General features: G+C 43.2%; 1 protein-coding gene across 3 annotated transcripts in view; it reads left to right on the top strand.

Annotated features, from left to right (window-relative positions):
* ntng2b (netrin g2b) overlaps nucleotides 1-12,466 on the top strand; it is a 58,586-nt gene that overhangs the window by 28,039 nt on the left and 18,081 nt on the right. For all 3 annotated transcript variants that reach the window (XM_029253030.1, XM_018752542.2, XM_018752550.2), the window contains 2 exons: nucleotides 4,444-4,616; nucleotides 6,038-6,064. In XM_029253030.1, coding sequence (XP_029108863.1) covers nucleotides 4,444-4,616; nucleotides 6,038-6,064 — 200 coding nt within the window. The remainder of the gene's footprint in view (nucleotides 1-4,443; nucleotides 4,617-6,037; nucleotides 6,065-12,466) is intronic.

The following is a 12,466-nucleotide window of genomic DNA, read 5'->3' as shown; positions in this document are numbered from 1 at the left end:
CTCGGTACAGCGCTTCCTGTGTACCCTTTTCACAAAGTGTAATACTTCTTGTCCCGCTTCAGTCACTCCGCATAGAAAACAGTCATCCACAAACACCTCTGCAGGAGAATCTTTCTTGTAGCAAAGAGGACGTTCTGGTAGCAACAGCATGCATAGAGAAATTCCCGTAAAAATCATATTAGAAGGTCAAAAAACACTTTAATATTCCCACTCACCCACATAACAGGGTCAATAGAATAAAAATGTTTCCTGTCTTTCAGGGTTAGTATGAAGTATGAAACCACAGACCTGTAGATGCGAACACAACAGGTGTTCTTTTCCACCTTCGTGGGCCACAGTCCCTGGAAGGCGGAACTCATCCTCAACTCTGAATCAGTGATGACATTTGCTCATTAACGTATGATCACGCGGGGGAGCATCTTAGGCAGTCATTGGCGGGGGAATCTCGTGTGAACGGTGAGCAAGGCAAACAAAGCTCCCACGAGCAGATGCTCCCCAGTTGCTCCACGTTCTTTGATGCTGCTAGAGCTTTTCCAGTCTTTCTATCCATGTTTTTTCATCTAAATGTTTTGCCATTCTTTTCAGACTAACTTTTGCTTTAATGCAGGCAATCAATTCAACCACCACTTGTTACCACAAAATATATTTTTCTATACCATAGCCAGTAGGGCACAAACTTACTTCCTTCTTAATGGCCATATTTCATTAATTCAGGACAGACTTATCGTAGGCAGCTGCTTATTATTGAGACATCATACTCTTCCTATTTTCTTTCTTTTATGCTAGAAATATCCTTCCATAATCCTTATAGCCATGGCACTGCGCACATGTAGCAGAGGGACAGGAGCAGAGGGGAATAATTCTCTAATGGAAAAACTAATAAATACAAGTTTGCTACAAGTGATAGTGCAGCAAACAAGTATAAGATGTGGGATTATATTGTGTGGTGCCGAAGCGTAATGCTTCTTTGGTAATGGGTTCCTTTCATGGCCCAAAACACTGGTCAAATTCTGACCTGTTTCCAAAAATCTGCCTTCTATCCAAAACTAAGACGCCCTGGACAGGTGGTGAGGTGGGAATGGGGTTCATGCCCTAGTACTAAAATTGTACCCCCTTCATAGAGGTGAGGGTGTCAGCACAGTGTGGTTAAACTGCAGTAAAAAGATTCATGTTGTTGCTATCGAATTCCCATTATAACCAAAGTCTCATCAGCTCCCACAGCATGACGCTTACTATTTTATTAAAGGCAGGATCTCTTTGACTTCAGTGTCCTTTACAGTAGAACAAAATTATTCATTCTGTCCTTGGTTTTAGTGCTGCTTTTAATCAAGTGGCTGCACTGTCCACTTTGCATTTTTCTTCCCCTTTCTGTGGAACGTCAATAATTTAGAATATTCATGGAAGCAATGTTGCATATTCATCCCCGGTCTCTGCATTCTAGGATGTGTGGCACCCCTTAGCCAGGCATAAATCCAGCTGTCAGACCATCACTTTGGATCAGATTTTTTTGTTATTTTTAGTTGGAAACCATGCAACAGCGGGTTGAATTCGACTTGGGAGTGTTGAGGCGTGGGAAGCCGGAGTGCCATTTTCAGTTTTTTCTTTTTTAACCGTTTTCCATTTTTCATGAAACCCAAGTGAATGAATTCCATCTGGGGTGCCTACAAAAGCATTGTCTTTTCAGGCCAGACAAAAGCCTGTCAATGACTGCCACTCGGGTTTTCCCTTCAGTTCCTCACATCCCCTTTAATAATCCTCACTAGGCTGTACCTGAGCACAGCTAACCCAAATGATCAGCTATAGATGCTCTAGAGCAGTTTCAGGGCGTGGCCTCATTTGCCTCTTGCTGCATGTCTCCTTCAGTCTGGACAGGGAGCAGAAGAACAGAAGAGCAGCTGCATTAACATGCCCTCTAACTTCTCCTTTGATGACTGGGTAAGGTATGCAAACCCCGGGTGCATTAGCATAGACTGCGCTTATGTATTATTAGTGTGGAGGGGAAGGCAGCAGAAAACAGATATCCCCCAGCAAGCACTTTCCGGAGGAGAGAGCCGGAGATGGCTCTTCAAAAGCCTGCATGTCAGGATCAGTCATCATCACTCAATGCACATGTTTGGATGGCTAAGCGACTAGCTTAATTTCTTTTTACGCTTTAAAAACCAATAAAGCTTGCATCCAGCACAGTCCATCGTAAGGCAACACGAAGTACTCGGAGAACATGGTTACGATCCCATGCCGCCAGCTGAAGAATAGATTTGAATCTTGTGAACTCCTTAATGTCTCTCCTTTAGCCTGAAAATGAGATGGCCTGCAACTGCAGCGGAGTTTTAATTATGGCTTAAGGGCTTCCTTTGGGTTTGAGGGGCATCACCGTATCTGGGAGCTTTTGAAGCCAGGGCTTGATTTAATTACATGAAATGAAAAGGCTGCTCAGAGTGTGGCTTCTCCTACTCCCTGCATCTCTCGAGTCACCAAGCGCAATCCTAAGAGCCCCTCCTGCAGACGGTACCGCCCTCCCACTGTTCCTCATAACACATGTGGTTTAGCTCTTCGTCCTTGTAGACTTAGTGCAGCGCATAAGGTTACGCTCGCTCACCGCATGCAGTGCTTGCTGTAAACCTATATTCCACGCACTTCCTGACTGCAAAAAGATCACTTCAGATAACATCATGCCTCCGTGGCTTCCATTTTTCTGTAGTTTGTCTAAGATTAATGTAAATGTAATTTCTGTCAGGTAATTTCTATTCTATTTGAAAGCGAAAAAAACGGAACTTCGCTGCTTCAGCCTGGAATTCAATTAAATCCCACCCACAAAATGAGGAATACATATGGAACACTTCTAATGCTGCATAGTGACACACTTTTCATGAGGAATCGGTGCATGTATCGACGATTTGATTTCATTCCAGACAGTCTGTTCGCTTTGCATTTATGCTCTCGGTTCCATGGGATTGACATGAGTAACTGTAAATATGTCATCTTTCACCTGGGTCAGTGGGTGTTGAAACAGACCTGGACATAAGTTTCTTCTCGCAAGAAGTGCAGACTGACCACGTGATCCGAGACGATTTTTCAACACGCACGGCTCGCCGTGCGCTGTCCTTCAGCCGTCTTCTGTGAGCAACCGCCAGCGTCCTTACGGGAGGGGGGAAGATGGGGGACAGATCTATTTTGGCATTTCCCATCTTTTCACCGAGATGATTAAAGAAAGCTCTCTGTCGTGAAGAAGCGGCACATGAGAGGCATGCTGGCTCTTCCCCTCACTAGGCCCCCCTCCCCCTGCAAGGGGTTCAGTAACCCCACTCTGCTGTGTTTTCCTATGACATTTCCACAGCAGGTCTTGGGACCCTGTTAAAATGGTGCGCATTGCGGGGGCTCTCCCTCTATACCACCTTCCTAGTCATCGGGATGCACAAAGACTGGGGAGCAGCTCCAACAGAGCACAGGCCCTTCTTTCGGCGATATGTAGGTCTGCCGTTTGAATATTTGATGCAGACGGATGGCTGTTCACTACAGCGGAACTAGTGATATTGGAATTCAGTCACTCATCTGGAAAAGTTATAATTTGAAAATGAGGGCAGTGGCAGGAATTTGCTTGAATTGCCAGGTGGGTATCAAGCCCAGTTCTACTCAGTCCTCAGCTAGATCTGCAGGACCGGAAGAAAACTCCCTCTGTGTCGAAGAGGTGCCTCTTACTCGGTTTGTGTTTTAGGAAGAGACCATTCGTTACTTCTGAAAAATCCCCACAATCTATTTTCTTTACTTAAATGAATTACTTAGACTTGTTCTCTTGTGTATTATGGGGCTGATGTTTTTCTCTTGTAGCCCTTCTGGCACAAGAACAGTCCATGTTCCTAATTGTTTGCACCAAAAAAAAAAAAAAAAACCTCACAGAAATAAATTCTGCATCACATAGATTCAGCTGCATACCAATTTAAAGTAGGCCGTCAAAGGAGAATTTTGCAACATTCGCGGATATTGTGTTAGGAGTTGGAAAATTCAGGTACGTTCCCTCATGTGCTTCAGGCAATGGCTGGAAGAGAGGAAAGCGGGGGCCTGCTGCTCTACTGAAATGGTTGACACTCTCTCCTAGCCACCTGAAAGTAAGGTGGGGGATCCCTCCTTCAACAAATCCCTGGAACCAAACAGCATTTGATCCATTCAGAGTACAGCGTTTATCTTCTTGCCTATATATCTTGTGATTTCCCTTGTCCGTTTCAAAGAAATGGTAATACTGGATGCGGGTCTCCTAGCCTGTAGACACGAGTCATCTCCAGCATGAACGATTTTGGTGGGGTCCGCTGTATTCTCAGACTGAACATTACATGTGAATGTCATGTAACCGTTTCAGTTTAGTGTTAAATAAAAGCTGAGACGGCTGATGTCGAGTTAATTTTTACGCCGAGAGTTTTAAACCACGTGTCTGCTGTGCTCTCCCCACAGGTGTAAGTGCAACCTCCACGCTGCTCAGTGCACGGTCCGAGAAGGGAACCTGCAGTGCGAGTGTGAGCACAACACCACCGGCCAGGACTGCGGTCGCTGCAAACGTAGCTTCCGGGCTAAATCCTGGAGGCCCGGCTCGTATCTCCCCATGCCCAATGGATCACCCAACACTTGTATGTATTCCCACTTACTCCCTCCTACACCCTGCACACGCTTCAGCTGAGAAAACACTGTCCAACATGTCACCTCAAACAACTGCAGTGGAACATGTTCTATCTGCACCGTTCTTAGATTCTGCAGAATCAAGCACTCTTTGATAGTGTTCTGTGAAACAAATATGCTTAAAACTCTAAGTTCAGCTTCAGTGTCCACCCAGGAGCTTCATGCATTCCATGTGTTTCGGGCAATATCCTTGGGCTTTATGGAAGTCACCCTTTTTTTTTGACATGCGTAGATATAGAGCATGATTTTCTACAATATAATCTCATTCTGCCATGAGGCAGTTGCCAAATGTACCAACACTTTAAAATACAAATTAGGTACATATATGCAAGGACTCTGTAGTTTTTCAAGCGTTCACAATTACATGTCTGCTACTACAAAGAATCTCTTTGTAGTTCAATGCACATTAACCAAAATCCAGAACTTCCCAACTGTAACTTCTCCCTTAAGGTACTTGTAGGAATCCTTTGGTTTATTAGAGGGAAAAAAAACACTCACAGACAACTCTTCACCGTCTCTCAAACTGTGGCTGTCTTAACATGACGCTTTACTCCACACGACCATATCGTGATGTTAAAAAGCTGCTCCAGTCAATAGAGAGAAAGGTAAAAAGCATTTCACAGCCAGATGTTTGAATCAAGCACTCATAGCAAAAACAAAGACAATTGCATCTCACTGATGGAGTGCTTTGTTGCTATAAACTGTATTTATAACACTTAACAGAATTGGAGTAACACATAATGTGAAAATAGCCTACTAATCAAATGTGTTCAGTATTACAACACTGCACAAGAAAGGCTGTCTGGGAACACTGTGTGCTCTGAAAATAGTTCTTGAGGCATCAGAATTGAAATGCAACAAAAAAATTGTGACACAAACTCTTGTATAAAAACGAATGTGAAAATGTCTAAAACGCCCAAAAACTGTTTATTTTGAAATTTTGCTAGAAATTCTACAGTCGCCCTACCGGAGCACACCGCGAGGTTCCACCTAAGTGGGTGATGCGGGAGCAGCCCTTTACAAGGCGGCGCTGATGATGAAATAATAATAATCTGGGGCAGCCACCCCCACAGAGGGAATGCAGAGCCTTTCAGGCTGCGCAGAAGTGTCAACTCCCTGTTACATCAAGCCGCCCTGTGCTATTCTGCCACTGGCGGCGACGCATCCGTACCCGGGCCTCTTGCATCCATCCCATGCCCCCCCACGCCTTGCATCATGAGGCCGCTTGCTCTCCAAGATGGCCTTTGCGACAGCGTTTGGTGCCGTCAGCTCGGCCCAGGTTTCCTTGCACGTTTGATGTAACAGCGAGGAGGGCATATTTTGAATAAATGCATAAATAAACACTTCTCTCCTGTCTTTCTTCCTCTTTCAGGTGTGGCGGCTGGCTCCACTCTTGGCAGTAAGTAACATGCTAATCAAAACACAGGGAGACCATGTCGCTCGCCGCTTCTTTCCTCTCCATCAAATGCGGAAATGTGTCGCTTCCCCCGGTCTCTCTACCCCCTTTTGAATTTCTGCTTGTCCGGTCTCTTTCGCCATTCACGTGTCTCTTTTTGGCTGCGAGCCCCTTCATCACGACGGTTCCCTCACACACATCTAGTTTTTCCACAGCTCTCTCCTTCAGTTTGGTCTAGCTGTCAAGCAAAGGCTGGAGGAGGAAGGGAGAGTGTAGGGGAGTGTAGGGGAGAGTAGGGGAGATGGAGGATGTGTTACTGCAGTGCGGTGGTTGGCAGCGAGTTCTTTCGGAATGGAAGTGGAACCAGTGAGTGCGGCGTGTGGGAATGGGAAAAGGCTCAGAAGTGTTAGATTAAAACTCAGTGATGAAAGGGATCGACCCTCCTGGTAGGGAGAAGCTGTGCAACATTGATATCATCTTCTGGCAAACCGTTAGCCGTGCATAAGTCCCTTTTCCTCAGAATGGCTCTCGTCCTGTAGGAGAGTAGAAGTACAGTCCAGCTCGGCGTTGCGTAAAGAACGCAATTTTTCCACCGAGTAATTAATGTGTGCATTTCTCCTAAGGATTTAAGGGATTTGGATTTTAATTTATTTATTTATTTTACAATATGGCCTTTGTCTTCTCTCTTTTCCAATGGAAAAAGCCTGTCTGGTCTGTGCCAGTTTCTATGGTGACTGTAACCAAAAGCAGGACCGGAGCCACAACGAACACCACAACCAAAGAGCCCAAAGTGAATATTATGACTGACTGGTGGATGTTCTTAATGTTTCTGATGATGGGGACAGAAAGGAGGTTGCTGCTGTCAAGGTCAATGTAATTGAGAGCTTCATGCATTTTTCCCTTTATGTTTTTGTACCATAAATGTGTCTGCGCCGTGAATCGGGATTTCTGCCTACCTGTCATTTTAAGTGAAACTAATGCAGTGTTTATAGTGTATATTTACTGTGTCAGCAAAAAGAAACTCTAATGCTTTAAAGCACTTAAGAATGTTCATTACCAAAAGATCTAATATTTATTCGGTGGTTACTGCTTTGATACCATAGAATCCTGCTGAAAATTAGATTCTGCAAATCACTTGATGGGTATTTTATGCTATGACTTGGCCAAGTATAGAGAGCATAGTTCTACAAAAATACAGACAACTCAGTGTTAATAAAAATATTTTTGTCTGTTTTAAATAGATTAACTCATTTTACTGTAGGTCCACTTTTTCAATAATCATTGATAGACTTTATTCAGCATGTGATAGTGTACAGCAGAAGGAAGATTAATGCTTCAATCTGAATATCCTTTCTGTGGAAATGTCAGAAACCAATGATGAATGTTCATTAGTCTGCGCCAGTTTTTGTGCAGGATTTCCAATAGTAACTAGCACATGTTTTGTCAATGCCTTTAACACATATTGTTCACATTATTAATAATAGCAAGTTCAATTTGCTGCAGATCTTTCAGTTAAATGTTTTATTTGCTCTGATTAGCCTCTCTTTAAAGAATGATATTCATCACAGAGATTTTATGTTCATCAAAATATCAAACAGAATTTGATTTTAGTGTAGCTGAAGACTTTTTAATTTATAATCATATTTAATCCTTTAGTATGTAATATGAGTAAAGCTGGTGACGCTGGTAATGAATTGGACCACTCAATCTCTCATTTTTCAGACCTCTAACCTTTGTGTGTTCTGAAAAGCTAGTCATGTGTTACAAGTCCTGTGAAATTTGATGCTTTTTAAAAGACGACTGTACATTGTGTCAGTGTGCGTTTGTGAGGCCATGTACATGCCACAGTAGAAAACATGGTCAAGGAATTGTGTAAAGATGAGCAGTAACAGTCATATTCACATGCACACAAAAAGTGTTGAACAGAAGCATGGAGTAGACATGTTTAAAATTACATATCAAAACCAAAAAAAGCAACAAAAATGTGACACAACTGCAATTTATCTTCCTATGTATGCATGCATAATATATGATGAAAAGGAAATTCATATTCCGTATTTCAGTTTGCGATTTTTTTTTTTTTTTTTTTTATCAGGTGCGCACATTCTTCAGCGAAATTAAAATGATAAAATTAGTCATTTCATGTATGTAGGACAAATCCTACCCAATACAGTTGAGGCAGTTATCAAAAACATTTAATTCTGAAAAGTTGTAGAACGGTGTAAAAGTGCTAAAATGTCAAGAATTTGATTTTGAATAGAAAATTAGCTGTTAGATTTCCTGTTCCATTTTCATGGGGTGTTTTCCTATTCAATTGAAAACGCATATCAGATTCTTAAAATTTTTATACTTGTGCCCTTTATTTCTAAGCTGTCGATCATTCCTTGAGGGTGGAATGATTGGAGGGATATTTGTGAAACAAGACAGTCACAGTGTAAGCATAGACACCATAGTCTAAATGTTTGCTGGAGCCCATTATCAAGACAGTGTGCCACTGTAAAACATTTAATAATATTTAAAAGGTACGGTCTGTTGCTGAATTACCCAGAGAAGTGATTGTAGCCGTTCAATAACTTTTCTGTTGCTGCTTGTCTAACCAAGCTGTCTCACGGTGATTACTGCTTGGTTGAACATCCATCACCTGAAACGGAACACCAATGAAACATCACATTTTATAACAGGTCTACAATGAAATGCTTGAACCCTTGCTCTGAGTGTTGGAAAAACCACTTCTTCACCTGTAAATCCACTCACTGTGTAGTCTTGACCCTCATCTTTTTTAGTCATGACTGCATTCTGGCTGGCCACCCTCTACCAGTCATATGACACTGAAGACTTCCTTACCCCAGAACGACATCCTATCACATTCCACATTAAATTCAAGACCTTTGTCCATACCCTTCTTTCTACTGTGCACCCCACACATTCACTTGCTCTCTACTCTTTCTCTTCTCATTCTCCCAAGTGAGGATATACGATCCCCAGTAAAAGCACAGCTGTATCATCTGATTATTCTGAGACAAGAACTCTAGATCATCCTATTTAGACTGCTACTTTACAACTGTAGTCTGATAATCCACTCAACAATTATTTATATGCCAAATGTAGACTAGCCATTGGTGTTGTGTTCTGCGTATTTCTAAATTTAGATTACGTTGAATCAGCATGATGTTTATCATCTTTGACGGGTAAATAAGAATGGGATTATTTGCAAATACTTGTCATTTTTCTGTGTCTGAAAAAATACAGATTTCCATTTACCATTTCCTGCTCATGATTCCATAAGGTCCACAGTCCAAAGAAAAGACATGTAGTTTCCTTGAATCTAAAGTCTAAACTGCCCAGTATCTGTGTGTTTGTGCCTTGAAGTGGTTACAGAGCCATTTACAGAGTGTATCCCAGTCACATCCTGTATTTACACACAGAAATATCCACGTCTTTGATTTTTAAATTCCCAATAAATATTTCAGGATAAAAGATGAAAAATAATGAAATAAGTCCCACAACAGACTGGCATCCCATCCACTGTATTCCCTGTCTCACACATAATGTTTCCAGGATAAACTCTGGGACACTGACGCTCTTCATTGGATAAGATTTGATGAAAACAATAAATACATAAAAATATTATAGCAGATTTTAATTAATTATTTGTTTTTTCCCTGGGGGTGCGGTGGCGCAGTGGGTTGGACCGCAGTCCTGCTCTCCGGTGGGTCTGGGGTTCGAGTCCTGCTTGGGGTGCCTTGCGACAGACTGGCGTCCTGTCCTGGGTGTGTCCCCTCCCCCTCCGGCCTTACGCCCTGTGTTACCAGGTAGGCTCCAGTTCCCCGTGACCCCGTCTGGGACAAGCGGTTCTGAAAGTGTGTGTGTGTGTGTGTGTGTGTGTGTGTGTGTGTGTGTGTGTGTGTGTATTTGTTTTTTTTACAGAGCCTAAGCAGTGAATAAAGTGAAGGTGACCTGTATTTTTAGCTTTCATTGATTATGAAGTGCTGGTTGGATTTACAGACAATTCAAGTTATGACCAAAGTTCTTCTCCCTATTGAGGTTTTAAGCAAAGATTTAAGTGTATATCTTTTCAGCAGGTTAAATCAGTCAAATAATATTACATATTGTCAAATAGAATAATCAAATAAATGCAAAGAATAAAAGAACATGGTGTGCTAGGTATTATTCCTCGCTTGCTATCAGAAGGCAGGGGCATAGGCAGTGTACTCCCTGGATGGGATACCAGTCCATTGCAATGCAATCGCACTCAGTCATTCACACACTAAGTGCAAATTAGTTACCAATTTACATGGCACAGCTCCCCAGTAGCAGTTATAAGTGAACTAAAATACTTAAGCGTAGTTATGTTTTATTATTATTAATTATAAATAATTATCATTTTTAACTTGTGTCATTTTTTTCAGTTATGTTAGGGTCAAGCATGTAAAATTTCATTTGTTTGTCTAGACAAAGAGTAGCAGCTCACCAAATAGCCACTGCAAAAATAATTGACATGCTTACCTCTCATTTAACTCACACACCCACACAGAGTCTGAAGCCGTTTGTTCTAAGTGGGGGTCACGGCAAACCGCAGCCAAACCCGGCAACACAGGGTGCAAGGCTGGAGGGGGCGGGGACCCACCCAGGGCAGGACGCCAGTCCGTCGGGGGGGCACCCCAAGCGGGACTCAAACCTTAATATTAAACTGATTGGTTGCACTTCAGGAGTAAACTATGGCCAGTGAAATTGACAAATTAGTCAGTCTAAGGAGAGTAAGCTAAAACATTACTTTTGAAAAACTCTAAAGTAACAAAAAGGGTGACAGAAATGTAACACACACACACACACACACATTTTCAGAACCGCTTGTCCCTTACGGGGTCACGGGGAACCGGAGCCTACCCGGCAACACAGGGCGTAAGGCCGGAGGGGGAAGGGGACGCACCCAGGACGGGACGCCAGTCCGCCGCAAGGCACCCCAAGCGGGACTTGATCCCCAGACCCACCGAAGAGCAGGACTGCGGTCCAACCCACTGCGCCACCGCACCCCCCTAAATGTAACACAATAAAATTTAATTTTTTTCTATACAGAAGTCGTCAAGTAGAAGTAGGAAGTATCCCTGGCAAACATTACTCTGAAAAGTGCAGTTTATCTAAAAATGTACTTCTATACCATCATCCACCTCTGCCCATAACTGAGGGTCATGACAGTCTGGGGCCTATCCTGGAAGCACAGGGTGCTTTGCCAGGCAGGGTGAACTGCGGACAACATGCCAATCCATCAAAGGGTGCATTCTAATTAGTTTTGGATAATGCTGCCTACTTTACTCATCTCAAATACTTCCAACTCCAACGAGCAACTGAGATGGCTTTGTAATTAATTTTTGACATTTTTAGTGCACAAATGAGCCGCCAAGACACACAGTGGTGCCTTCCATTTTAATAAAGTGTATTTCTATTTATACACTGGTACATTCAATTTTTAAAAACGTATTTTAGATGCACCCAACTGAATACTTTGACCGCAGTGGCGAACCATGAACTTTCCCTAGTGGAAAACTTAATTGAGGGTCTAAGTGACCAATTCCCTCCAAGCCCCTGGAGGTAGAAAGTCAGTAGATAGATGTGATTTATGCTGGTTTTGTGCATTTTAGTCAGTTCAAAGGTCGAGGTTATGTACTGCTCATCTTCTTGAGAAGTTCATGGAAGTACGCTTGCCACATGTCTGTTCTTGTTCTGACCCCTTTCACAAATGTCTCTCTCTCACTTTTACTAACTCCTTGTTTCGGCCAGGCAATGCAGAGCCTGTCCCAAAATCACTCAGTGCAAGGCCTACACACACTCACCCGTTCACACACTGTTGGCAGTTTAACATCGCCAGTTCATTCCAACTGCATGTCTTTGGATGGTGAGAAAAAACCAGAGCACCCAGAGGAAACCCACACAGACACAGGATCAACGTTTAAACTCCACACAGACTGAGCTGGATTCAGACCTACACCTCAACAGCCCAGGTCCGGCGAGGCAGCAGTGCTTTTCGCTGCACCACTCTGCCACCTCCTTTCGCAAATATCCCCCTCCCAACAGAATGACTGACAGGCCGTGCACACAAATAAACAAGGATGTTTGCTGTCTCATTTGGACGTGAGAATCCCATGGGAGGTTTTCTTGTCCTTTTCAACATTTAATTCTTACAATTCTGCTACATTTTACCACTCTACTTTTCAACTGAGAATTTCATTCGATTAGTGTCTCAGAAGTGGGGGGTGCGGTGGCCCGATGGGTTTCGCCGGTGCCCGCCGTGTGGCGGCTCTGGGGTTTGAGCCCTGCTTGGGGTGCCTTGTAACGGACTGGCATCCCGTCCCTGGTGTGTCCCCTCCCCCTTCGGCCTCGCACCCTGTGTTGTCGGTTAAGGCGCCG

This window comes from Scleropages formosus, chromosome 6 (genome assembly GCF_900964775.1).
Source record: "Scleropages formosus chromosome 6, fSclFor1.1, whole genome shotgun sequence".
Classification (NCBI taxonomy): Eukaryota; Metazoa; Chordata; class Actinopteri; order Osteoglossiformes; family Osteoglossidae; genus Scleropages; species Scleropages formosus.
This window is presented reverse-complemented; position numbering and strand designations above follow the sequence as displayed.